The sequence below is a fragment of the Manihot esculenta genome, chromosome 3 (genome assembly GCF_001659605.2).
Source record: "Manihot esculenta cultivar AM560-2 chromosome 3, M.esculenta_v8, whole genome shotgun sequence".
NCBI lineage: Eukaryota > Viridiplantae > Streptophyta > Magnoliopsida > Malpighiales > Euphorbiaceae > Manihot > Manihot esculenta.
In genome coordinates, this window is record NC_035163.2 from 29,012,190 (window position 1) to 29,039,057 (window position 26,868).

Genomic DNA, 26,868 nt, shown 5'->3' on the forward strand with positions numbered 1-26,868 from the left:
TTTGTATTTAAATTTAATTAGATTAAACTGATATAAGATGAAACAGACTGATTTGACGAAGGAAACCCCACGACAAAGGAAATTTGAGTGGAGTGGGGGGCACCCTTATAGGGAAGGCAACATGGGGATGGGGACCACATTTAATAGGTCATTTTAGATTTGGATAAATTCTAAAGAGAGGGAAAAAGGTTGGGTGAAAGCTATAGCCATTAATGTCTCACATTGTTAGGCCTAATTATGTTTCCCACTTACTTCATTAATTAGCATATCGTTATCCAGTTTTTTTTTTTTTTGTTTTTACTATATTTTTTTGGTATTTAAGGTTATTAAATGAATAAATTCTAAAATTTTAAAATTGAGAACTATACTTTGCATGGATGTTTGTCATGGTCTTGCATTCCAGGCAGCAACCCAGATTAAAGTAAAACCAGCTATTTAACTGATTAACATCAGTAATTATAAATTACCCTACACTAGACCAACAAACATTGTCACTTGCCAAGTGGAAAGAAAAAAGCACTAGACATAAAGTGAGAGCCAAAAGTTTGCAGCTTTTAATGCCATGGATCATAAAACAAACATAATCCCTTTTCTCTTTTGCCCTTTAGAGTATAATTTCACTTGGCAAGGAAACAACAGCAGAAACCAAGACCTTGTGGTTTGGGCTCAGCTAGGGTCCCTGTGCACCCAACTGGGCAGGAATTGGAGCCGAATAACATGATAGATGTTGGCTTAGTAGATATGGACACAGGAGTGGTTATGGGTGGGAGATAATAGATGGGGTTAAGGAACCATGGGCCAATGGGAACTGACAAAGGAATTGATTATTGTCATAATTTGTATGTATTTTTTTTTATGGTACCCATGTCGTATGGAATATGTTGGTTTAGGTTGCATCCATAGTTATCATAGCAATAACTATATGACCCATCTCCTCCTCCATATATGAATGGTTTATGGTACCCATCTCTTTTTGAATGCAACTAAAATTGGCTGATGCATGGTCTGATTCTAACTCAAACTAGTCTTTTTAGAGTTTAAGGAAGTGAGTTATGAAATGTTTTTTTTTTAATATACATTTAGCTAATTATTATCAAAATAATTAACCGCCACGATAATCTTGTGATTTCCTCAAATGCTTAGAATGATTTTCTCTCTATAACTGACAAAATAGCCAATAATTTTGAAAACCCTAAATGTTGGCGGATTATAAGTTAAAGAGAGCTATCCCACAAACACACATCATGTCTGAATCCAGAATCCATTAGTAAATAGTTGAGCTGCAGAAAAACAATGACAAGTCTGTTTAAGGATTTGACGTCTATCACGTACAAATTATATGCTTGCAAAGTTTTAAGACATACAACCTTTAAACAAATGGATTCATTTATAAATAATTAGACAAATTAGAAGCCAGAATTCTTATCAACTTCAGCTACATATATTTTGTGTGGTTATCATCAGAAGCTGAAGTACTACTTTCCACTGCACTTAAAACAAAAAGGGAGTTGAGTTGCTGATAGTTTCTCTCTATCAAGTTGAATCACTGTATGGAAGAGGAAAAAATTTTAATGTGAAACAGCACTTAATAATACAAATGAAACTGTTTACTGCATCACTGCCCGAACCAACCTTCTTAATCTGTGTTGAAGCACTTGTAATTGAAGGGCATATTTTGGTCTACTATTCTGTATCTCTGACGCTTTCGCTTGTTAGCCACAACTTCTTCTGGATAACAAACACGACATCATCTCCATCCTGCTCTGATTCTGAACTCGAATCAGTTGTTGCCACTGCTTCCCAGTGCAATGCCACTAAGTATTTCTTTACATAATCTACCATACTGTGTTTATCACGAATGATTATAAAACCGCTAGGTCTAAGAATTCGATCCATCTCTAAAAGTAAATCTTCAGCACCACAGCCTTTCTTCTCGAGGTCGGAAAAGACAGTCCAAGCATGAAGCAAATCGTAAGTCCGAGGATACGTTGAGAAGGATTCGCACCTGCCAAAGCGTTACTCAAATATATATAATTTGAAATTCAGCTTCAAATCTATCATATAAAAAATGCCAAGATGTGACAGTGGATGGAAATGAAAAGCAATCATCAAATAAATAAATATACAAGAGAGTTAAAATTAGCTAGAAATAGGGCTGAGCACTATTCGGTTTAAACCGAAATAACCGACCGAACCGAACCGAACTAAAAATTTGGTTCGGTTTTATTTTTAATTCGGTTCGGTTCGGGTTTAATTTTTTGAAAAATCGGTGATTTCGGTTCGGTTCGGTTTTAGATTCAAAAATTTCGATCAGACCGAACCGAACCGAAATCACTAAACTAGCTCTTCCCCGCTCTCCCCTCTCCCCGCTCCCCGCTCCCCGCCCCCGCCCCCGCCCCCGCCCCCGCCCCCGGCCCCGGCCCCGGCCCCGGCCCCGGCCCCGCCCCCGGCCCCGGCCCCCGGTCCCCGCCCCGGTCCCCGGTCCCCGGTCCCCGGTCCCCGGTCCCCGGGCCCCGGGCCCCGGTCCCCGGTCCCCGGTCCCCGGTCCCCGGTCCCCGGTCCCCGGTCCCCGGTCCCCGGTCCCCGGTCCCCGGTCCCCGGTCCCCGGTCCCCGGTCCCCGGTCCCCGGTCCCCGGTCCCCGGTCCCCGGTCCCCGGTCCCCGGTCCCCGGTCCCCGGTCCCCGGTCCCCGGTCCCCGGTCCCCGGTCCCCGGTCCCCGGTCCCCGGTCCCCGGTCCCCGGTCCCCGGTCCCCGGTCCCCGGTCCCCGGTCCCCGGTCCCCGGTCCCCCGTCCCCGTCCCCGTCCCCGTCCCCGTCCCCGTCCCCGTCCCCGTCCCCGTCCCCGTCCCCGTCCCCGTCCCCGTCCCCAGTCCCCAGTCCCCAGTCCCCGCTCCCCGTCCCCGCTCCCCGTCCCCAGTCCCAGTATTGATTTTTTATTTATAAAAATTAAAATTAAAATATTTTAATTGGATTTTAGAATGAATGTGAAAAAAAAAAATTTAAAAATCGAATCGAACCGATCGAACCGACCGAACCGAATCAAATCGGTTCGGTTCGATTCGGTTATTCCTCTTATTCGGTTCGGTTCGGTTTGTGTAAAATTCTGCAATTCGGTTTTCGGTTATTTCGGTTCGGTTCGGTTTTGAACCGAACCGACCGAATGCTCACCCCTAGCTAGAAACATATATGCCCTAGAGGCTGGGTTGAGATATTAGTCCATTTAACCGCTACTGCCTATTGTGGATTAGCAAGTAGAAGAAAATTCACAATTAAATCTTCTATTCTCATCATTGTAAAAAGATTGGAATGAGGGATTTCCATACCAGTTGTGAGTAGTTCCAATCAGGCCTCTGTCGTATATCAGTTTCATTGTGTTTGGTCCATCTTCCGGCACAACATTCATCACCCAGACATCCTTTTCTTTAAGGGCAGCTGCAAATGATCCCAAGTGTGCTTTCATGTCCATCAAGTTCCTAAGGGTGTCTGATTGAATCTTTGGACTCAACAGGTTCCAATAATTCTCCACTCTATGTCTCCAAAGTTCCTGCAGCACATAAGCAATACCAAAGCCTAAGTTCTTATCTGCATAGTGCTACTGAAAAGAAGATGTGTTTTGAAGCATGCTTCCATTATTTACCGTGTCCTTCTCAAACATTTCACTGGAATAGCCAAAATCAGCAAGTCTAGGAGGAGGAGTAGTCAATCTAGCTGGCCAAGGAGCCAAACCACTGCCCTTAACTCTATGGTCATCTGAGAGGGGACAAAAATTATACGTAAAGTTAAATAAAGGCTGAACCACAAATTTATAACTTAAAAGTACAAGACACATGCATTAAATATATGACACTCCTGTTATGCTATAAGGGCAACATGTAATTAAGACAATCGCAAGTACCACTTCATTTTAGGAAACAATTCATTAGTTATTAATGCACAGCAAACTTGACAAGGAAAAAGAAAACATTAGTATTAATAAACAGGAGTTAGATATTTTAAATTGTATTCATTATTAGATGATAAAGAAAACCAGCAGAAGAGAAAACTCACGATCAGAGTAAGGTGTAATGCAAGCTTCCATTTTCACACTCCACACTGCATCTGGATCATCATCAGATCGACAGAGAGGAGGTTGTGTGCCAGGTTCTCTTTCCATAAAACAGTCATTTGTTAAGGGTTTTTGCCAAATGACAGTCTGGTTCCTCTTAGCAGCTATTTTCCAACACATCCGTCCCACAAGTGCACTCATTTCTCTCCAAATCCTGAGATCTTCATCATCCTGTGCATAGGCTTCAGGAGAGGAGTAGGCAAAATAGCCACCTGGTCTAAGCAAACGATCAAGCTCAAGCAGAAGAATACCATCTCTTTGAAGCCAATCTATTCTACAACGTGAACAGTGGGCAAGCTCAAAAGATCTGCTTGGGTAAGGGAGCCTCTTGGTCCCTAGAACACCAAGATATGCAGGAATTCCTCTTTCTAGGGCAAACTGGATTTGGTTTTGATGCACATCATTGGGTGCCAAGGACATTGTGATGATATCAGATGACAGTAGATAAGCACCAAAGCTAGCAACACCACAGCCAACATCCAGAACTGTTCTTACCCTTCCTTCATTGTTTAAATTATTTTTTGAAAAGTTCAGCATCTGCAAATCAGACAAAACAGTCACTCCAAACCATCCAGTGCATGAAAAGTATCCAAGAATCAGAAATTCTTGGAACTTTGGAGTAGGAGAAGGAAGGGGGAGGAGGTGCAGAAACTAAGAATATGCATCAAGAAATGATTCAGAATAGGATTTGAAAATAAAGTAATTGGGATCAGTTCTTCTCCCTCCGGCTCAAGTTAGAGTCAGCAGTCTTACATTTGCGATTGAAGCAATATATTTATCAGCTCCATAGTGAAAATGTGTGCCTCCCCCTGGAAAGTTTATCTTGTCACCTTTCACAACCATCCAGTTCTGATCAGATTTCTCATGTGCAAGATGAGTATGAGGGATGTTTGCTTTCCATACTTCATCTCTACTTTTTGGCCACTTAATCGGTATCTGTATAACCACAGGACAATATTATGGTTGAACAAATGATACATACCAAATCTGAAATTGTTAACACGATAACAATAAGAAAAAGATCGTGGCAGCACTCTGTCTGTTAAGCTTTAGAATTATATGCACCTTGTACCCTGGTGGAGGAGGAATCAAGCAATTGTATCGCCTTTCTGGAAGAGGGCAATGCCGTTCATAGTGCTCCATCAAAGAGAGGTCCAGCTTCAGTCTCATTTGATATATAAGATTTCTGTCTAAACAGGGAATGAGTTCTGAATGTCGATTGTCACAAACCTTTCATAATCAGGATTAGATAACTGAATCAATATCAATTAAACAATACTTACAAGGAAAAATATAACAATGAAATTATGGGGAAAGGGGAATGAGGTCCTTCTGACAACCTAGTATGAAGTAAAGAACCTTACAGGAAAGCTCTTTGGTACAGTATATTCCTCTCCCTCTTCCTGCCCAAATTTGGTAGAATCATCTTGTTTTCCATCAGAGTCATCATCCCCACCCAAACCAAGTTTTCTCAGGGACTTGCTGCCATACTCTAAAGCTGCGGAACCATGGCTTTGGGAACCAAAAAAGGATCCATAATAAAAATATATGAATCCAAGAAAGATTGCCACTACACAGACAGAAGTAATTAACCTCTTCTTCTGGTTCACATCAGATCTTCCCCTCATCTTATGCCTAGTTGTGAAAAGTTCAAAGAGATTTTCCAAATTAAGCACTACAAGATCATAATGCAGGTCTCATCCCTCTACAATGATTTTATGCCAATCTCACCATCCAAAAGATGCCTGTTCTTTTGATAAACTCAAACTTCAAGGATCTAACCAGTGGAAATAAGGCAATATAAATTCACTTGGGATTTATTAGATGGAAAGAGCGAAAGAGTGACTGATCAACCTGTTAGAATGGGCAAAAATGAAGGGACCATCAGTAAACTCAAAATTAAAATAATTGCAATTGGATAAGCTGGTAGATTCAAGAACAGATCCAACAGTTGATGTTATAATCTACACATTCGTTTCTCAATCCAAAAGTGCCATATTAGATGCTTGCTAAAGAGCAAGAAATGATAAAGTTGAAAATCAAGAAATCCTACAATAAAACCACTGAGACATTAATGAAAACCGACCCAACCCATTTCAAGTTTCAACTGTGATAAATGATAACAGTCAACCCATTCAAGTTTGAACTTTGATAAAGGATAACAGTTATTTGGGTGTAAAAGTAAATCAAACCATTGATATCAAGAAAGCAAAAGTCTACAACTAAATATGCCTACCGCCTAACTGTTGGGAAAAACCAGCAGCCATTTTTATGAATTGTGCAAAAGACACATTAAAAATATTAACGTTGAACAGCAAGTTGAAAGCTTGTCTTTTAAGATTTAGATCCGTGTTCCTTGTCAAAAACATGAGACTGAAGTTGAATAATACAATCTTATAGAATATAGGGAGTGTTGCCAATTACTAAAGCAATAATACTAACAATAATAAAATGGTTTAACTTCCTCTAGTTGAATCTAGTAAATGGATAGCCAAACAAAATGAAAAGATTGATCCAATTGAAGGCGAAGACTGGGAAAGCAACATTTAGTTATACAGTTGACAAGCTACGCGAGCAACTAAATGAGCAAAAACTAGCAGATCTGGAGCAAAGCTACTACTTTGCATTAAAAACCAATTCAATAATTAATAAAATTGACTGTCATCAAGCAAACAATGGCTCATAATAAAAACACGATCAATATTAAACAAACCAATCAAAACCAGATGGGAATCCAATTAGATCTAGCAAAAAATTACACTTTTTAAGCAAAACCCAGATGGGAATCCAATTAGATCAGCACCAATGTGGAAAAAAAAAAAAAAAAAAAAAAAGGAAAGGCAGCAAGCAAGCACTAAACAAAATATAGCTTACTGAGTTGGATTGAAAAAGGAAACTAGCAGAGTCCCAGATATGCACGGCCAGATCTGGGGTAAACAAAAGATGCTGTGTTCTAAAAGAGAAACGCGTTGACAGACAAAGAACCGAGAGGATGGAAAGCAGATAGAGAGATTAGATCTCTGAAATCAATTTGATTTTACTATTTCCTGATAGTATCCTAAACGAGAGCAGTGACTAAAGTCCAAGCCGTTGTTAGTGTTACTGCCTCTACTTATTTCTGTTAACACTTTCGTACTTTAATTTTTATTTATCTTACTTTATTTTTTCATAATATTTTTATTAAATTTCTAATTATAAACTTTTTAAAAATATTAAAAATAAAATTTATTTTTTTCATATGCTTTTATTTATTCATATCCTTACTCTTTCTATAATATTGCCTTGTGAAACTACTATTTTATAAAGTTTATTTATAGACTTGCCATTTTTCATGAAAAATTTAATTTGCTTATTTATCATTTTTTAAGCATTAATTATTATTGGTTATATTATGTCTTTAACTCATTGTTTCTTTTATTTTAAATATCACTATTATTTGCATGACTGCGCTAATTTTGATATTTAAATAATTATTTTCTTTAATAATTAATTGTCAAAATTCAAAACCTCTATTATTAGATTTATTATTTAAAATCTGATTATAATATTTTTTTATCTAATATAAAATAATGCTTTTAACACTTCAATATATAGGTTTAGTACTAATAATAAATATTAAATTTATTAAATAAGAAAATTCAAATATTTATCAATTATAAAACCAATCATTTTACATTTCTCTCAATTTTAATAATTTATTTTAATAAATTTTAATAAAAAATTTTTTAATCCATTTATCATATTAGGTAACATTACTCTTCAAAAGATCTATTAAATAAAAAAAAATTAAAATAGATCTATTAGATAAAAAAATTAAAATATTTACATTAATTTGTATTTATATATATTCAAAATTAATCCATTTATCATTTATAACTAAAGAATTAAGTTAAATTTAAAAAGTTACTAAAAATTATAATATACTCCAGTTTTATTTGGCTAATAAAATCATTCTTAAAATACATATTTTTATTTCAACAATATCTTTTTTTATTAATTTTATTATTTAATTTTTATTTTCATTTTTATATACATATTTTAGTTTAATAAAAATTTAAAATATAAAAAAATTATAATATAAAATATATAATATTTTATTTTATTTAAAATTATTAATATAAAATACAGTACGTTGTTGAATTAGCCAATAAATTAATACACATTACATGTTTATTTGAACAAAATAAAAATATTAAATATTTATAATAGAAATGATTAACCTATCTAAAATTTTACATAAATGGAGGACTTTACGTATTAAAATATATATATATATAATTTATGGTAGTGAATATAAATTTTGAATAAAATACTTTAATATATAATATTTATATATGATATTTTATATTATTGAAAAAATTACTTATAATAAATATTTATTTAATATTATATGTGATAAATATAAAATAAATATACTTTCAATATAAAATTTAAATTAAAGAATTGTATATTTATTAATATAAAATTTAGAGAGTATATAATAATTTATCATTTACTTTTTCAAATTTAATTTACCTACAAATTAAAAAAAATTAATTTTATTATCTAAAATTTAAAGTTTTAAATATAAATATAAATTGACCGAAACATTTAAATTTTTTATTCAATAGATTTTTTAGCAATAAATCTGCATGATATATCAACTAAAATTTTTTTATCAAAATTAATTAAAATAAAAAGTAAAAAGTTAAAATTAAAACAAATATAAAATGATTGGTTTTATTATCCATGATTTTAATGTTATGATATAAATGTAAAATGTGTTAAAACTCATTAATATATATTTCATATACCTAAAACAATATATATATATATATATATATATATATATATATATATATATATATATTCACTATGCTTTACAAATTACTAGTAATTATCTTATAATAATAATAATATTATTATTATTATGTTTAAATGTTTTAATGCAATAAGCAGGTATAGAAATTAATATTATAGAAAAATTATTATACATTTTTGGATTTTTGATTTGTAGATTTATTTTATTGCTTTAATTGATTTATTACTGTTAATAATTTTTAAAAAACTGGTGAAATTCACAATAAATTTGAGGAATTATATATATATATTTCAAAAATAGCCTTTTACATTAAAGAGGCTCAGACTCATACAAGAATAAAAAATTCATAAGCATTATATAGACTGAGATTTAAAAAAAATTTTAAAAGCAACCCAAGTCTAAACAAAAGACCTTAAGTCCAAATTAATCTGTAATAAGATTTCAAAAGCAATTAAGTCTTTACCTTAAGTCCAAAAATAATAAAATTCTAGTATATCAGCTTGGCCTACTTTTATATCCCGAAAAAGAGGAAGATGCCTCCATCTTCTTAGACATTGCCGAGGTGCGGTTAAAGAATCTCTAAAAAAAAATTATATAAAGGAAAGGGGCAGAAAACACATGAAGCAAAAAAAAAAAACATCTTCACATAACCAAATCATGCATTCGAGAAAAGTTACTAAAGTACCCAAAAAAATATAATCACAATAGCTAAGTTTCATCGGTAAAGACTGTAAGTAACTAAATGAGGTAATTGTTAATATTCCTAATATAACTAAGACTCTTACGTCACTGGAACTACATGCAATAAGCCAATAACAAATAGAGAGACTCTGATTTTCTAATCCAGTGAGATTTATAATCAAAAGCCCCTTATGTAAATAAATCTACACAAACCCAATAAACAAACAATAAGAAAAATAAAAATAAAAAACAAAAACAAAGACCTTCCACTCTACTTAATCATAAAAAGATTCAAGAGCCTCTTATATGGCAGGAGTAGAAAGCACATACAAATCACTTGAAAAGCTCAACACTCCACATCTACCGCAATAAAAGGAAATTAACAATCTTTCCACTCAACCTAGAAGAGAGGGAGGGCAAACCTATGTTTCGAGCCACGAGAGGACTCTCCCTATAGAGAAAAGGGTTTTTGTATTATTTACTGAACGTATTACAGAAACTTATATAATACAAGATAAGTATATAGCTATAACTCAAATACTAAAAATAAGTATACAGCTATAACTCAAATACTAAAAATAGATAAAACTGTTATAGTTAGTCTTTATCCTTAATATCTACAACTAACTAAATACAAGATAAGTATATAACTATAACTCAAATACTTAAAAATAGATAAAACTGTTATAGTTAGTCTTTATCCTTAATACGCCCCCGCAAGATTGAGGCGCCATTGGAGACTCCAATCTTGGTTCTAAAGTAACAAAACTGAGTTCTTCCCAAAGCCTTTGTAAGCACATCAGCAACTTGATCTTTTGAACTTATGTGAAGAACCCTTAACTGTCCAGCATTAATTTTCTTGCGAACAAAATGGTAATCCAGTGCAAGATGCTTCATCCTAGTATGATAGATTGGATTGGCGCAGAAGTAAGTCGCACCAAGATTATCACAATGAAGGACTGGTGGTTGTGATATTGGTGCTCCAAAATCTTGTAATAAACTTTGAACCCAAAATACCTCTGCTGCAGCATTGGCTAAGGCTTTGTACTCAGCCTCTGTAGAAGATCGTGAGACAGTCTTTTGCCGACTAGATTTCCAAGAGATAATATTAGAACCAAGATATAGAACATAAGCAGTTGTAGACCGCCCATTATCAAGAGCACCACCCCAATCAGAATCAGATAAGGCAGACAGAGTATGAGTAGAATTTCGATTGAGAAATAAGCCATAATGTATGGTTCCTTTGAGATATCGCAAAACACGTTTCAGTGCTTGAAGATGAGTTTGCGTCGGTGCATGCATAAACTGTGACAGCCGATTCACTGCAAAAGAAACATCAGGACGCGTAATTGCCAAATATTGAAGAGATCCAACAATTTGGCGATATACGGTGGAATCAATCGAACTAGAACCATCATTTAATATCAGCTTGTCTCCTGTAGACATAGGAGTATTCACCTCTTTAGCTCCAGCCATATCAAATCGCTCTAACAAATTAGCAATATGTCGATGTTGCGAAAGAAATAATCCTGCAGCTGTAGAAATTAGTTCGACCCCCAAAAAATGATTTAATATTCCCAAATCTTTGATAGAGAACTGAGCAGATAGCTTCTGTACACAGGTATTCAGAAAATGATTGTTATTACCTGTAAGTACAATATCATCAACATATACTAGAAAATATGCAGTAATCCCATTGGAGGAAAAAATAAACAAAGACGCATCAGCATTTGATTTGCGAAAACCAAGTTTGAGCAAAAAAGAAGTAAGTTCAAGATACCAAGCTCGTGGAGCCTGTTTCAAACCATAAAGAGACTTCTTCAGTTTGCAAACATAATCAGAAAACTCAGGTTGCACACATCCTGGAGGTTGCTGCATGTAGACATCTTCATAAAGTGTGCCATGTAAAAAGGCATTATTTACATCCAATTGCCTTAACTGCCATCCTTTAGAAATTGCAAGAGTAAGAACTACCCGAATTGTGACCGGTTTTGTAACCGGACTAAATGTATCAAAATAATCACGCCCAGGTTCCTGAAGAAATCCTTTGGCAACCAAACGTGCCTTGTACTTATCAATAGTACCATCCGGTTTACGCTTAATCCGAAACACCCATTTGCAACTAATAAGATGATGTTTGTCTCTCGGAACCAACTCCCAAGTTTTATTTTGCAAAAGAGCATTGTACTCTGAATCCATCGCCTGCCGCCAAAGTGAACTTGCCAGAGCTTGTTTAACTGTTCTTGGCTCGAGTGTATCCTGTAAAGGATATTTAGTTGTAAGATTAACAAAAGAAGAATTAAAATACTTTGAGTTAGGCTTCCTTTGTCGCTGCTGCCGTTGTACAGGAGCTGGAACTGAGTCTTGTGAAACAATCGGTAGTGGCAAATCTAAATCAGCAGTAGAAGATTCAGTCATCAAAGGTTCAACTTGTTGAGTCTCAGTACTAATTAATGGCATGGCAGATTGATCAGATTCTGCTGATAATGCTGTAATAGATTCTGAACCAGTACTCGAAACCAACAAATCAGAATCACTTGGAATAGAAATTGCCAATGGAACCGAAGCAACTACAGTTGGTGCAACAGGTGATGAATTTTGTTGTTGTGCCGAACCTGTACAAGAAGCATCTCGAAAATAATCTGTAAATTGATGAGAACTAGTGCAAGTTTCAGATGGAAAAATATGCTCAACAAATTGAACATGACGAGACAAATACAAACGATTAGCCTTTGGATCGTAACATTTGTATGCAGATTGAGTTGGAGAATATCCAAGAAAAATACAAGGCAATGAACGACACTGAAGTTTAGAATTATTATATGGCCTTAGCCATGGAAAACAAAGACAACCAAAAGATTTCAATCTCTTAAAATTATGAGACATACCAAACAATCTAGAGAAAGGTGTTTGAAACGAAATAGCGGATGAAGGCAACCGATTGAGCAAATAAACAGCAGCCTGGAAAGCATGAGACCAATAATTAGAAGGTAAAAACGAAAATTGTAACATAGCAAGACCTGTTTCAACTATTGAGCGATGACGACGTTCAGCAGTACCATTATGCTCTGGCGTATGTGGAGGTGTTGTATAATGTGAAATACCACAAGACAAAAAATGATGCTTAAGCTTTTGATACTCCCCACCATTATCAGTGAACACAGAAACAATTTTAGTGTGAAAATAATTTTCAACCAATTTCTGAAAGTGGATAAATAAATCATGAGTATCAGATTTCTTCTTCATGGGATATAGCCAAACATACTTAGAATAGTGATCAATAAATGTAACGTAATACTCATAGCCATCAATAGATTTTTGTGTAGGACCCCAAACATCGGAATAAACAAGTTGCAAAGGCTTATTACTAACAAGAGAATTCTCAGAAAACGGTAATTTATGACTCTTGCTCATAAAGCAGGAAGTACAATGAAAACTAGAAACATAGTTAGACATAGACTGAAGACCAATATTTCGAAGTACTAACAAAAAGACTTTATTGTTGGGATGACCAAGCTTATGATGCCATTCAGAAAGCAAAGACAGACACCGAGTAGTAACATTCAGCTGAGGACGTTGAGAATTAACTCTGGAAAAACTTGCACAGTAGATATCATCAATGTTCTCTCCCCGTAGCAGAGACGCCCCCGTGTACAGATCCTTCACAACAAAATAAGATGGAAAAAATTCCACAGAAACATGATTAGTGCGACATAACTTAGCAATTGAAACCAAATTCTTGCGCAGATTAGGCACATAACACATTAGGCAATGATAAATTCTTAGAGTAAGCAGGAATTTGCACAAAACCAGTATGTGATACAGCAAGCGTTTTACCATCACCAAGTTGTACTTCTTCAGGACCTCCATAGTCAGAATAGCTTTGCAAAGAAGCTGGATTCGACACAACATGATGAGAAGCTCCGCTATCAAACAACCATTGTTGTGGAGAAGAAGCAGCCATAACAGAAGTAACATTAACTGCAGGTATCGGTGCTAAAGAATGAGAGGTATCAGTCTTCAAAGACATATTATTCTCCTTAAGAAAGCGAGCCAATTTGCGACATTCAACAGTAGTATGCCCAGTATATTCACAAAATTGACATACCACATTAGGTCGATAAGAACCGCGACCTCGACCACCAGAGTAAGAACCACGACCACCACGTTGATTTCCAGAATAATTGTAGTTTTGTGGAGATCGATTATAATTGCCATTCTGATTTTGTGAACGCCCTCTAGAACGTTGAGTGTAATTGACAGTAGCAATCACTTGTGACGTAGCTGAAACAGTTGTGGAATCTTTTTCTTGTAAGGATCGTTCATGATCAGTAAGTTTTTCAAAGAGATCAGAAAAGGTTATTGGGGTTTCACGAACTTTTAACGCAGCAACTATGGGACTGTAATCATCTCCCAATCGCGTGATAATATAAACAATTAAATCATCATCACTCACCGGATTCTGGGTAAGAGCAAGCTCATCTGCAATAGCCCTCATCTCATTGAGAAAAACAGTAATCGGTTTGGTTCCCTTAGAGTTCTGTGCTAATTTAGTCTTTAAGGACAAAATTCTAGAACGAGAAACATTAGCAAAACTCTGGTGAAGCCGATCCCATGCTTCTTTGGCAGTATTGGCTGAAGAAATCAAGGGTTGAATAGTATCGGAACAACTTCCTAAAAGAGCACTGATCAAGATTTGATCTTGTCGAAACCATAAGGCGAAAGCTGGGTTGGCTGTTTTGTCTTTTTCAGAAAGAAATTGTGATGGTGCAACCCGTGAACCATCAATAAAATCAAGTAAATCAAGACCAATTAAGGTTGATTGAATCTGTTTTCTCCAAACAGGAAAATTCTCCTGAGTAAGTTTAATAGGAAAATGCGTTGGAGCATTTAATTGAATAACAGTAATAGATGACGAAGCCATTGATTAAAATTTAAGAAAATTGGATCAGAAAACTCGTGAGAGCAGATTGCGGCTCTGATACCATATAGAGAAAAGGGTTTTTGTATTATTTACTGAACGTATTACAGAAACTTATATAATACAAGTCTACAACTAACTAAATATAAGATAAGTATATAGCTATAACTCAAATACTAAAAATAAGTATACAGCTATAACTCAAATACTAAAAATAGATAAAACTGTTATAGTTAGTCTTTATCCTTAATATCTACAACTAACTAAATACAAGATAAGTATATAACTATAACTCAAATACTTAAAAATAGATAAAACTGTTATAGTTAGTCTTTATCCTTAATACTCCCTTCTTGGAGAGATAGGAAAAGTTACAAAGAATACTAAGAATGAATGTCCGAAATAAAAACACGAAAGGGAGAGAAATTTTCTTTAAATGAGAGAGAAAAAGATGAAATATTATATTATATTTATCTATAAAATAAAAATATGTGTACTTCTCTAATTATAGAAATCGGTTATTGATAGAGTTAATAAATATGTCATTTATTGAAATCTCTATTTTGATTCAAAATCGTGGTGTAACGTGTATCTCTCGTTCCAATTATGGAATAGATGAAATAAATTAAAAAATAAATTTTTGTTCAAGAAAGAAATCTTATTGAAACTGAGCATATCCAATTCATCCTTCAGAACCATATCACATCCCGATCTGATAAAATAGGATGAATTGAGACGATATTTTATAAATACGTGATTATCTTGAATATATTAAATATTTCTTTATTTTACAATCGCCTGAAAAAAATAAAAGAAATACCTCTCCTTAATTTATAGAAATTTAATTATTTAATCACGTTCTCCAAATAAATATTTCAGATATAATTAAATAAAAATAATATAAAAACTGTTAATATATAAATTTCATGATAAAAAACATCACATTGAACATGAAAAACATTTTAAAAGTAACTGTTATAATAATAATGTGAAAACATCTGTCAGATTCATTAGTAAGTAATCAGCATTGAGTTGGCATAAGAAAAATAAAAAACAAAAAGTAAACCTCAATTTGAGTTGGTGGGCCTATTAAGGCCCATTTTCAAACATCTCAGTTTGGTTTAGAGAAGGCCCTGGAGGAGCCCAGTACTTTGGGTTTCTTCTTTTTTCAGCCCTCTCAGACACTAATTTGTTTTTTGCAGAAATCTTATTAATATTATTGTATATATCTTTATTGATATTATGAGTTAATTATTTAATTATATAAATCGGATTATTTGTGATACACTAAGTTACTAGTGGAGTTGTTCATAGAACCGGGCTGAGATCATGAATCAAGTTCATAGGCCCATTTGTGAAATGAATCAAGTTCAAAGAGACAATAAGAGCCCAATTGCGAGATGTTCATAGAACCGGGCTTAGATCGTGCTTATCAAAGACACCTCTACGTGGAGTTGTAAAAACAAAAATCGAGATTGGTTTAGGCCCAAAGTTAAAACATGTTAAAAAGGGGGGGGGGGGCAAAAGCAATTCTTGAAAACAAATGGGCAGCATATTCGTGGGGCTTAGAAACCAAGAAAATGAAAAGAAAGGGGTGACAGTAACTGAAATCACTGGGATGACATGACAAATGGGGGTGCTGTGTCACCTGTGTATGGTCCACATCAAGCAAAAGACTATGACTAGAACGGCTATGATGATGCCAAGTGGCCAAGGATCTGCATGGGATTCAGAGGTGTATATCGGAGGGGACATGATTGACAGCTGAGCACTAGCTATACTTGGACCCACCTCTCTCAACTCCATCCATCAGACCTTCACTTCTTTTTTTTTTTTTTGACGCTTTTTTATATTATTGACATTTTTTCATCATTAATTCTGTGTCAAAAAGTTAACTGGGAGTTCACCTAATCGATGTGCTTAGTTCCCAGGTTTCAGTACTTTACTGCATTCTGTGAATGATATGAAATCAGATTCCTTTTTATTTTTTATTTTTTTAAATAAAATAAAATTAGTATTGAACTTAGTCAGCTTCTCGTTTTCGAGCAATACAAATTTTTTTAAAAAAAATACATAAACAATAAGCAAAATTTTAGATATGAAAATTGGAAAATTCAATTTGAATACAGTTTAATATTATAAAAACAAGTGAATGGACTTTTGATCTCATGTCTAAGCTTCCAATTGCTAATAGATTCAGCAATTCGAAGGTTTATTGGTTAAAAGTCTGTCTTTTCACAAAGGACACCTCTTCTATCTTTTTTCTGATTTCTTTTACAAAAGATATGTTTAGCATGATAAAATATAAAATAAAAAATAAAAAATTAAAATTAAAATTAAAATTTAATCCATTTAATCTATACAATAATATTTTAAATATTATATTAAAATAGATAATCTAATGAATATGCACTAATTAAAAGTAATATATTAAAGTATTATAAATTTTAATTTAAAACCGATAAGTAATTTTAAAGAACTATTTTTTTTAAAATAATGTAAATTAATTTATTGAACAATTTGTTCAGAATTTAAAAATAAATGGAATATGTTTATATTTTACATCAATTATATAAATTATTAATTATTAAAAATTCTAACAAAAGTTTTACTATATGATTAGGAAAAAAAATTAAAAGTTACATTATATTATTAAAAATATTATAATAAATAATTCGTGTGCAAGCAAACAACTCAGTTGCAGATTTGAATTTGAAGTGTGATCGTTTTCATGCAGAAGAAATCTCAACAGTAGTTGCTTAAATTAGCGTGGCCATGTTTTATGGAGAAGCTGCCGCAGTAAATATTTATAAGCTCTGTTTGAAATTAAAAAATTCACTAGGATTTAATTTAATAGATTTTTTATTAAATCTATTAAAGTGCAAAAAGATTCTCTTCAAAAAAATTATTTTTTTTTCCTAAATTTAATATTTTTTCTTTAATTATAAAAATATTTTCTGCTAAATGTCCCAAACACCAAAAAAATATGAAAAAAATCATGAAACAAATGTAGACTTAATTACCCAAGCAAATTTATTATTCTCTTCCAATGAAAAAAGATTAAAAAAAAAAACAAAGACATACTCTTTCTCAGGAGGAAATGAAGATAAAAGAATACATGACCAGGAGAAAAGAAACCAGAAAGAAGTCTTTGATAGCTTAGCTTGTAATCCAGTCCTGGTAGGTGCATAGAGGTGCCTATAAGTTAGCTGCTTTGGCTTTCTAAGCAGCCAATAATTCAAACCTAGCACATAGTTAGGTGAAGATGAGATCATGCACAGAAGTTAATTGACATCTAATACTAATTCGTTCAATTTATAATTAGCTCTGACTAGAATTTGAAATTAAGAGCTCTCAGTTCCAAAAACAACTCAAATGCCGAAGAATGCTAATAAGACGAAGAATGCTGAATTTTTCTTTTTTTTTAAGAAGAAGAGTGTTGAATATTCATCTCTTCAAGAAACTGTTGCTAGCATTTCTCTTCTAATAAAACACTTTAAAAAATGGAAATCATATACAAAAACTCATTGTACGTGTATGTATAACATGGTTATACTATGTAGAGTGAAAGATAGGACTGAGAAACACCATCTGTATAAGCATTCTGCTCTTATAATTCATTGTTTTTATTGCTGAATTAAACATAATTCATGTGTTTTTTTTTTACATATATAATTTTGGTAGACGAATTAATTAATGAGAAAGATTGTCTTCTTCCAAACTGAAATTCTAAATCAACCTGTTCATGTCGTTCACAATGAACAAACTAAATTTGCACTGTTCATGTGATAATGGATTCTCACATATTTAATGATATATATCCCAACTTTAGGGGAAATCCAAACACATGATGATGGGACACAGCAAAGATACCATTCAAAGACAAAGATCCATAAAAATACCTGGAATGCTAAGATCAAAGCCTTTAAAAGAAAAGAAAATTTGCTAATTACAAAAAAAAAAGTGAAAATTTAGCTGCATGGACTCCATTTAAGATACATACCACAATTGTCAAGACTTAAAATCAATTTCGCAGGGTTTCTGCTGTTTATTCACCCTCTATGTGTACACAAGTTCTGGCATATCCATGCCGCTGAGAGAAAAGCAACAGCAGCAGAAAGCAAAAGGAGAGGAGAAAACAAAATAGGACAGAGACTACCATGAGTAATACCAAAAATGAACAAAGTATACAAATTTAGTGCTTCACAAATCTGACGCAGGATCCTTTTTTGCAAATAATATCTAAATGATTTGCCAATATCCATCATATAAACAAAGTGGGAAAATGGAGGAAAAGAAATAAAAGAAGGAAAAAAAGACACACATGACACAACAGCACATCCAAATCTATTTCTCGTCACCTTTCCAGCTACATATCCGAGAGAAATAGGCAAACATGTTCATCAACAGCTACCTCTCTGTGATCCCTACTATTACTGCTACTGCTACGGCTACAGAAAATATATAACATGTGGTTCCCAATAATATCCATGCTCATTACTTAACTATCTAGAGAGTTCATCAAAACCCATAAGAGATATCGCACATATGATGCAACAAAGATAACATTACCAGCTCATAGTCATGCCTGTTGCATATAAAACTATGAAAGAGCAGTTTGTAATGAGTTTTATCCTCAATCTTGTTCTTCAATTGAAATGGGTGGCAGCAGTAATACTTACTCATGATCATCGCTTGTATCAGTGGTCGCTGATGCTGGTGGTGGCGCCATCACTAACGCAGGATTCTGTTGCTGTTGATGTGGGGGTCTCTTTCTTTTCTTCTTCTCGTAGCTAATCCCTCGAGCTTTAGATTGGGAATCTCTAACTTCACGTAGATAAAGCCTAACAGCACGAGCCCCGAAAGGGTTGTTCTCTGGCTTTCCCCCGTGCTCTTCAAAGGCAGCACGGAGGCGACCAATAAGAGCGTCAAGGCTACCCCAGGCCTGGCGCAGAGGACAAGGGCAAGGCGCAGGGGGATTTGGGTGGCCAAAGAAGGGACAGAGTTGGGTATGGACTTTGGTTTTCCCAAACTGGTCTAGATAGCGCAAGAATTCCAGTACGTGCGCCCCGCTGCACCGGGAGAGGGAGAGTGGGGGCCGGTGGTTGCGGAGGTATTGGCCGAAGGTGTTCCAGTCTCGCCGCTTTTGGTTCTCGTAGCGGCTAAGATTAGAGGTGGAGGAAATTGGGGAAGAGGAGGCAACAGTCGCGGTGGTGTTGCCGGTTGTGGAGGTGAGCGGGAGTGCGATGGATGTGGAGTCAAATTCTTGAAGGGAGTCCATATATATATATATATAGAAAATGGGTCTTGACTCTTGAGCGTTCTTGGAGAGGCTTATGAGGTGATACTGAAGGATTTTGCTCCACAAAGAGAGAGAAAGAAAGAAGTAAGAAAAGCCGATATATAGTTTGTTAACAGCAAGATTTCAGAATGGATTTGATGATCCCATAAAGAGTAATAAAACAGATAGCTAGCTGCTAAAGAATTGAGAAAGATCTTGATCATCAATGGTATTTGAATTTTAGCTATAGATCAAGACTGCCATTAGAGAGGCAGAGGAACTAATTTTAATGGAAGATGGAAAACAATAGAGACAATATCCATACGATGATACATAGACTCACAGGGAAGGGAAAAGAGAGATTAAAACTACACAGTCTGATTGTTTGAGGTTTCTTTTAAATCTCATGTTATGGTCAAAATCCTAGAAACCCTTGAAAGGGTGATGATAGTGGTAGGCTTTCTAACTTTGTTACCTGCAAGTTTGGCACATATAATTTTCACTAAAAAAGGGGAAGCAAATGAACTCTCCAGTCCGGAGTGGCTAAGTGGAAGGAGCCTTGGCTTGTTTAGGGTTGCAATTGAAAGAGGAAGAGGTGGACAGTAGAGAGAGTGAGAGATGTGATAGATGAAGACAGCATAAAGGTGAAATAGTTAAAAAAAAAAAATTATAAGGGAATAACATGATTTTGTTTCTTCACCCTTTAGTATTGATTGACAACACCTTTTCTCATTTACCATATTACCCTCTAATGATCTTCCTCCCTGTACAACCTGCACCTGAAAATTTTCTCTCTCCATGCCCATAACAGCAGCTGCTTTACACTGTGCATGAAGCATTGAAAACTTCCAGCTGCCACAATGCCCTAATCATGGATCTATGAGATGTCTATAACTTTGCCATATTATTAATGAACGCAAATAAAATAAAATTTATCTTATATAGAACTTAACATGATTTAATCATAAAACTTTTAAATCAAGTGAACCATTTTATCTAATTATTTTATATGAGTGTCTGAATCAGAACAGCAACCATTCATTTTATCTAATTATACAAATGTCTGTATACAAATTGAATGATCATATAAATTGAGTTACATTTATTGATAAATCATTGGGGCTTCAGCTGTAGCAAAAGCAAGCTAGCTAGGTAGCAGCAGCCATCCATCCCATGCAAAAACAACACATCAGTTAGGGTTTCTCTGAAGTGAATACATGGATAAGAAGGACTAAGAAAAAGTTAAGGGAACCAGACCACTTAACAATCCCATTGGTGGGAGCCTACCAAAGCCTAATTTTCAGTTGAAAAATTGGAAAGTTGTTGTTGGCCCGAGAAGAAATGCACATGGACTGCCTTGTTTCATGGTCATTTCACTATGGCCTCCAAGACAAATCTGTACTATAAATGTCAGCTGCCCAATCCCTGATTTTAAGCTATAACCAAAGTTATGTCAATTGGGTTTCAACAATATATATATAATTCTCAAATTGTACTAAATTTGGCAATAACCACCAGTTGCTTTGCTCCTTTACACGACTGATTCCAAGTTGTTTGCAGCAGAATTTGGTAGGAGAACCAAAAGTATCTTTGGATTTCTCAAAATAAATAAAAAAAAAAAAATTCTGATCTTTGTTTAGCACATCTTGATTATAGATTCCTGAGATGAACATTTATTTATTACAAAGTGATCAAAATAATAATGGAGAGTTTTATGTGGTCATGACTCATTCATCCATTTTTTTATTCTATTTAAGGTGAAAATATTTTTATTCTTTCAAATAATACTAGTAATTTTTTTTCTTTAGAGGATAATCTCTTAAAAATTATTTAGAGAGAAAATTTAATATTCATGTATTAGAGCTGACTAGAAAATACTATTAACCTTAAGGAAAAAAAAAGATTTTGCTAATTATTTTATTTCGACAATCTAATTTAATTAATATTTTTCAACATTTCTAACACTAAATAGCGACAAACTGAAAGTACCATTAAATCACACAAAATGAGACAATTCTGTACTATTTACTTTATAGATAAAACAAACAATAATTAAAAATATATTTATTATTACTATTAAAATTATTATTGAAAATACCGATCCGTTCTATTTTAAGTGTTATTTTATTTTATTTTTAATACCATTTTAAAAATTTAAGAAAGTAATTTTAATTATTTCTTTTTCTCATCTTTAGAAAAATAAGGTCATCTAATAATTTTTTTTAACTGCTGTAAAAAAAAAAAACCTTTTAGAAACATTTAAAAAATTTGAAGGAGGCAGTAGTTTGCTACTTCTCTCCAAGTTGGAGTTCATCAGCTGCCTCTTCCACTAAAATATATAAAATGGGATTCTTCTCATGATTTCTGTGGCCTCTTCTACATTAGTTTTTTTTTTTAGGTTCATTTGTTTATAAAAAATAATTTATATTTAGAAATATTTTTTATAAAAAATATTTTTTAATGAGCTAAATTTTTGGCAACCTGCTTAATTATTATTATTATATTTTTTCTGTTTATACTATTTAGTATTTCAAGCCATTGAACTAGCTCGATTACTTCTACTAAAGCTAATTGAACTTAAAATTTAAATTTTAAATATTAAATAAAACTTAATTAAAGAAACAAAATATTCGCTTTTAAATTTTAAATAAAATTTCTCTATACATAGTCAAAATTTAAATTCAAAATTACTGATTAAAATAAAAAAAAAAGATTTTGTCATCCAATCATACATTTTAGATTGCTTAATTACTTATTAATCAATGTTTGCAATCTCAAATCTTGCAGCACCATTGGTATATTTGTTCTGTACGATCTTATATAGTTAGATTGATTTAGAGATGTTTGAATTTAATTTTAATTCATTTTAACTGAGAAATGTTCACGAATTATTAAAATTATACAATATCTCTGGTCAATATATGTGCATTAAATTTGTATATATTTAGACCATAAATCTAAATATATCTACATGAAATTAGTTTAGGTAATTATTTTCCATAATATAATTTTCCAAAATCAATAGAGGTTGCCTAATGCTACAAAATCAATAAACTTGCCCATAATCCCGCGAAACGCAACCAACAAGCAACAAAACGGCCAGCAAAGGAGAAATGAATATACCGCCTCCCGAAACAAGGCTAACTAACAACTTGTTTTGTATTGTAGTTAAAATTTATTTTTAAAGAATATACTAATTTCTATTTAAAAAAAAAAAGAATATACTATTTTTTAAGTGTTACTGAAAAAAGACGAGTTGATTTAGAGTTTTTTTATATTGAAAATGTATAAATTTAATTTAAAATAATTTTGTATTAATATATTCCAAGTGATCCATACATTTTTAAGTAAAAATAAGTCTAAATTTACTTTTGATAGAAAGGTCAAATAAGTTTAATTTTAATATTTTGGCTGAATAAATCCACAACTTCACATTAATAATAAAATATTATTTTTATAAATGTTAAATGTTAAATAATATTAATATGGAGAATTAAAGAAATTTATATGACTAAAAAATTAAAATTAAACTTATTTGATCATGAGGAAAAGTCCTCTGGACAAATTTCCCATTTTTAAACTTAGATTAAACTACAATGACAAATAGACTTATAACACTGAATTTATCAGAGCCGCCGCTCGCTTGCTTTTCGCCTGCCATGGCACGCCCCTCACCCCACCCCACCCCACCCCCACAAACTCTTCGGCCGTGAATTACCGTAAAGGCTTACGTAACAGCTCTCTGTCAAAAGGTAATGATGCTCTGAAATTGACATTGCCCTAGCACACCCATTCCTTGCCAACTCGGTAAACTAAGAGGCCTTAATCCGACTCCAATCCAGATCCCACCCAACTTTAAGAAAATGGAAAACAAAAAAAAAAAACCTCAGCATATCATATTGGAACTGGTGACAGTCCCCATTATAGCAAAAGCAAACGATGGAGATTTAAGCATTAGTCTTTGGCTAGTTCCATTAATATGGAACCGAGGATGTTATTTGCATAACAAAGAGCTATTTACACAAACTTCAAGAATGGAGTTAAAAGCTCCGAACATGACACAATCCTGGACATCTGAAAATATAAATTTATACAAGTAACGGGTTTGCAGAAGACAACATTAATAAAATATTCAGGTCTCCAATGATTACAATTTTATTTTGCACCGCTCATGGACAGATCTTGTGCTGCTGAAGTTATTGATTCTTCAGTGTGATCAAACTCACCTGCAGCTGCAGATAATATCTGGCAGTTAGCATCTCCTTGCTCTCTTAAATTTACTTTCTTATACCGTTACTTTGTGGTTTCTAAGGTATCATTGACCTCCTTACAGTCTCTGATCATGCAACTTATTATTGGTATAAAGCCTATAGCTTCTTCCGGTTTTGATATAATTTTTATATCATTCAGAGAATCAGAAAAAAAATTTCCAACTTCCAAATAAGTTGGTCAACAATGTTATGCCGGCAAAATATACATTAAAAGCAAGCACTTGATCCTACCAGGAGGAATATGCAGGGGCAGAAATAAAACTTTATCTTTGTGCCTGAAGATGAATGCTAAAAAAGAAAATAAAATTTTCACAAAAATGTAGGGATGAAAAAGGTCTTTTCCTTTTTGAAATTGATAAAAATTAAAAAGTATGTAAGGTACCAATATCATATAAAAGTCGAAGGAAAGCATAAAAATATTTGGAGGGGAATTTAACTCATGTATAGGTAAGTTGTGAGTAAATAATGTGTTTTTTTTTTTTGGGATGGGGGTGGGGGGGTGGGGGGGAAGGTGGAAACAAAGGTAGAAACAAATCTCTATGAAATGCTTGAATCGTAATTACCGTTTGCACCTTTCTCATTCTGCTTGAACTTTCAAACAGCATACAGCCTTATAACCTGGTCGATATTGGCACGGCACACAGGGCAACCCCATTTCTTTGCTTTGATCTCCTTTAAACAAGACATACAACCAACCATATGGCCACATGGGATGCACGCCCCCTCAACTGGAGCATCCAAACATATAGTGCAGGATGAAGAACCACCATTCTCTTTCTTTTCGCCTGTGCTAGCTGCTAAGTTATCCACAGGAGGGGAACACATATCAATAGGACTAGAATCAATCGATGGATAATGAATTGGACCATCTTCTACAATCTCATCTATGATGGATGGAGCTGATGGGACTGAATCAGGGGCTTGAGTTGCTGTCTGCACAGTAGAGATGTCGCTGTTCTGGATCTGGTGCTGAGTTGGATTGCCACTAGGGCCAGCTTCATGTGCAGCCCACATACTACCAGTTGCTTTTGAAGGAAGAACACTTTGACTGCCAGCATTCACGGGCTCATTCCAACTGGTGGAAGCACTTGCTCCACCAGAGTGAGCATCAATAATTGGTGCCTCTGCCATGGCAGACTGGATAGAGGCATTGAGTGCCATTGCTAATTCTAACTCTTCTGCAGATGGAGGAGCTGTCGCTTGAACTGTTGAAGACACAGGATTATGCAGAAAAGCAGGAGGATGCATTGCCTGCAATATTCAAATATTCGCATTACATAATGCCATAACAAACAGGGCTTCTGAATTTAAAGGATTGAAGCTTGCAATATTTTAGCAGAGGACATCTGAGCTAAAAAAAGTAGACAATGAAGATTAACCAAAAAGATGTATATTTCCTGTGGACCATTAAGTTTTCTACTTTTATAATATGCAGGCACCAACTAGTAGCAACTACACAACTACCAAGAGCAACTTCCTTGCATGTCATCTTGAAGTAAAACATACTCTTGGAAGGCTTGATGCTAGAAAGAATTATGGAATAAGAAAAAATCAATGAAGAAGCAACAATAAATTATTTCTACACATATAACAATAGGGCACTACTGATAATTTTATTAGAAGGCCCTTATCACAAAAACGTCAGAATTTTAAGTATGAGTCACCACTTGTGCAATGAAAATACCAGAAAGCCCACAACTCTCAGAGGTTTTGAACATTACACTTTTCTCAAAGACTCTCAAGCAAGGATGTAGGTAAGCAAATCAGCAATGCTTCAATTTCAAATGGATTCTGAACAGATAAACATAACTTCTCAATGGCGTGGTTAGATAAAGGAATGTATTACTTTAAACTTCATTTTAGCCTTCAGCAAGTTGTCACAAATAACAAAATACAATGTTCCAGTCTTTCCAAGTATTTATATGACAAATCAGGTTTGGACATATCCAAGGACTTCCCTTTTCCACATTAAATAGCTAGCTTGGTCCAGACATTTTTCTTTGCCACAAACCAGAAAATTGTTAATGTTTGTTTGACAAATCATAAAAAGCTTAATGCTGGGGACTACTTTCTTCACACATGCAATGCTGGAATGGTAAACTGATGGTCTAAGATTGGCAAAGCTTCAATTTTTTATAATCTGAAATGAAAGTGTTTGAATACTTCAGCATTAAATTTTTGGGTATATGGGTTTTACATCTAAGGAGATCCCCATGTTGATCTAAAAATCCATCTGTTTTATCATTATGAACAATGATTTTCATTTTCATTTTCAAATTTGTGATGCAAAGTTACTCAAACAAATTCCCAGAAAAGGTGCCTTACAAAGTCTTCTTTCTTTCCAAACGCCTCCATCAGTTGCTCATTGGAAAAGAACAATGATTCTTTACAAGCATGGAAATTCTAATACTACCAAAAAAATTCCTCAAAAGAAATTATGGAAGTGAAACTACATCCACATGCACTTCTGGATCAGCAAATTGCCATAATAGCTCTCTATTGCTTTATGAACTAAGGAAGAGTAACAACTGTACAAAGTGCAATTTGTACCTGTGGAATTCCTTTGCATGCATCACAGAACCACTGAAGCTGCTGCTTATCACCCTCATTTGCAGGTGCAAGTCTAACGCGTGTCTCTAACAAGACAATGTACTAAGTGGGGTCACAACAATCATAATATCAGAATAATTTCAATATAGTAAAAAACTCCCTTAGCTATCTGACAAATATTTCAAATTGGAGGCTGGAGCAATGCAAAGGATACACTATACGTCCCCACTGTTCATTTGGATCATCTCTAATTCTTTAT

At 34.1% G+C, this 26,868-nt stretch overlaps 3 protein-coding genes across 5 annotated transcripts; all 3 read right to left on the bottom strand.

Moving 5' to 3' along the window:
• Window positions 1-1,368: 1,368 nt before the first annotated feature.
• On the bottom strand, window positions 1,369-7,204 carry LOC110611387 (probable methyltransferase PMT3). The gene is made up of 8 exons (XM_021751683.2): window positions 6,979-7,204; window positions 5,469-5,958; window positions 5,170-5,334; window positions 4,858-5,040; window positions 4,047-4,641; window positions 3,637-3,749; window positions 3,323-3,543; window positions 1,369-2,005 (listed from the first exon to the last, which is right to left on the bottom strand). The coding sequence occupies exons 2-8, from the start codon at window positions 5,730-5,732 to the stop codon at window positions 1,684-1,686; spliced, it is 1,863 nt and encodes a 620-aa protein (XP_021607375.1). The 5' UTR covers window positions 5,733-5,958; window positions 6,979-7,204; the 3' UTR covers window positions 1,369-1,683.
• An 11,157-nt stretch (window positions 7,205-18,361) lies between these two features.
• On the bottom strand, window positions 18,362-20,447 carry LOC110611392 (protein LIGHT-DEPENDENT SHORT HYPOCOTYLS 4). Its single transcript, XM_021751690.2, has one exon. The coding sequence runs from the start codon at window positions 19,786-19,788 to the stop codon at window positions 19,186-19,188; it is 603 nt and encodes a 200-aa protein (XP_021607382.1). The 5' UTR covers window positions 19,789-20,447; the 3' UTR covers window positions 18,362-19,185.
• A 3,295-nt stretch (window positions 20,448-23,742) lies between these two features.
• On the bottom strand, window positions 23,743-26,853 carry LOC122723295 (putative E3 ubiquitin-protein ligase XBAT35). Of its 3 annotated transcripts, none has more exons than XM_043955084.1 (3): window positions 26,610-26,853; window positions 24,632-25,310; window positions 23,743-24,020 (listed from the first exon to the last, which is right to left on the bottom strand). In XM_043955084.1, the coding sequence occupies exon 2, from the start codon at window positions 25,305-25,307 to the stop codon at window positions 24,654-24,656; it is 654 nt and encodes a 217-aa protein (XP_043811019.1). In that variant the 5' UTR covers window positions 25,308-25,310; window positions 26,610-26,853; the 3' UTR covers window positions 23,743-24,020; window positions 24,632-24,653. The 3 variants fall into 3 exon arrangements, 2 of the variants coding, with proteins under 2 accessions (XP_043811019.1, XP_043811018.1); XM_043955083.1 differs by having other exon boundaries at window positions 24,623-25,310; window positions 26,610-26,850; XR_006350228.1 differs by having other exon boundaries at window positions 23,947-24,521; window positions 24,567-25,310.
• Between the last annotated feature and the right edge of the window lie 15 nt (window positions 26,854-26,868).

What these genes read in the sequence shown, in the direction of transcription:
- LOC110611387 (XM_021751683.2), bottom strand. Translation starts at nt 5,732, where the DNA reads ATGAGGGGAAGATCTGATGTGAACCAGAAGAAGAGGTTAATTACTTCT. An exon ending in CTGTACCAAAGAGCTTTCCT is followed by an intron (nt 5,335 to 5,468) that starts GTAAGGTTCTTT and finishes TGATTATGAAAG; the next exon opens with GTTTGTGACAATCGACATTC. An exon ending in ATTGGAACTACTCACAACTG is followed by an intron (nt 2,006 to 3,322) that starts GTATGGAAATCC and finishes ACGCTTTGGCAG; the next exon opens with GTGCGAATCCTTCTCAACGT.
- LOC110611392 (XM_021751690.2), bottom strand. Translation starts at nt 19,788, where the DNA reads ATGGACTCCCTTCAAGAATTTGACTCCACATCCATCGCACTCCCGCTC.
- LOC122723295 (XM_043955084.1), bottom strand. Translation starts at nt 25,307, where the DNA reads ATGCATCCTCCTGCTTTTCTGCATAATCCTGTGTCTTCAACAGTTCAA.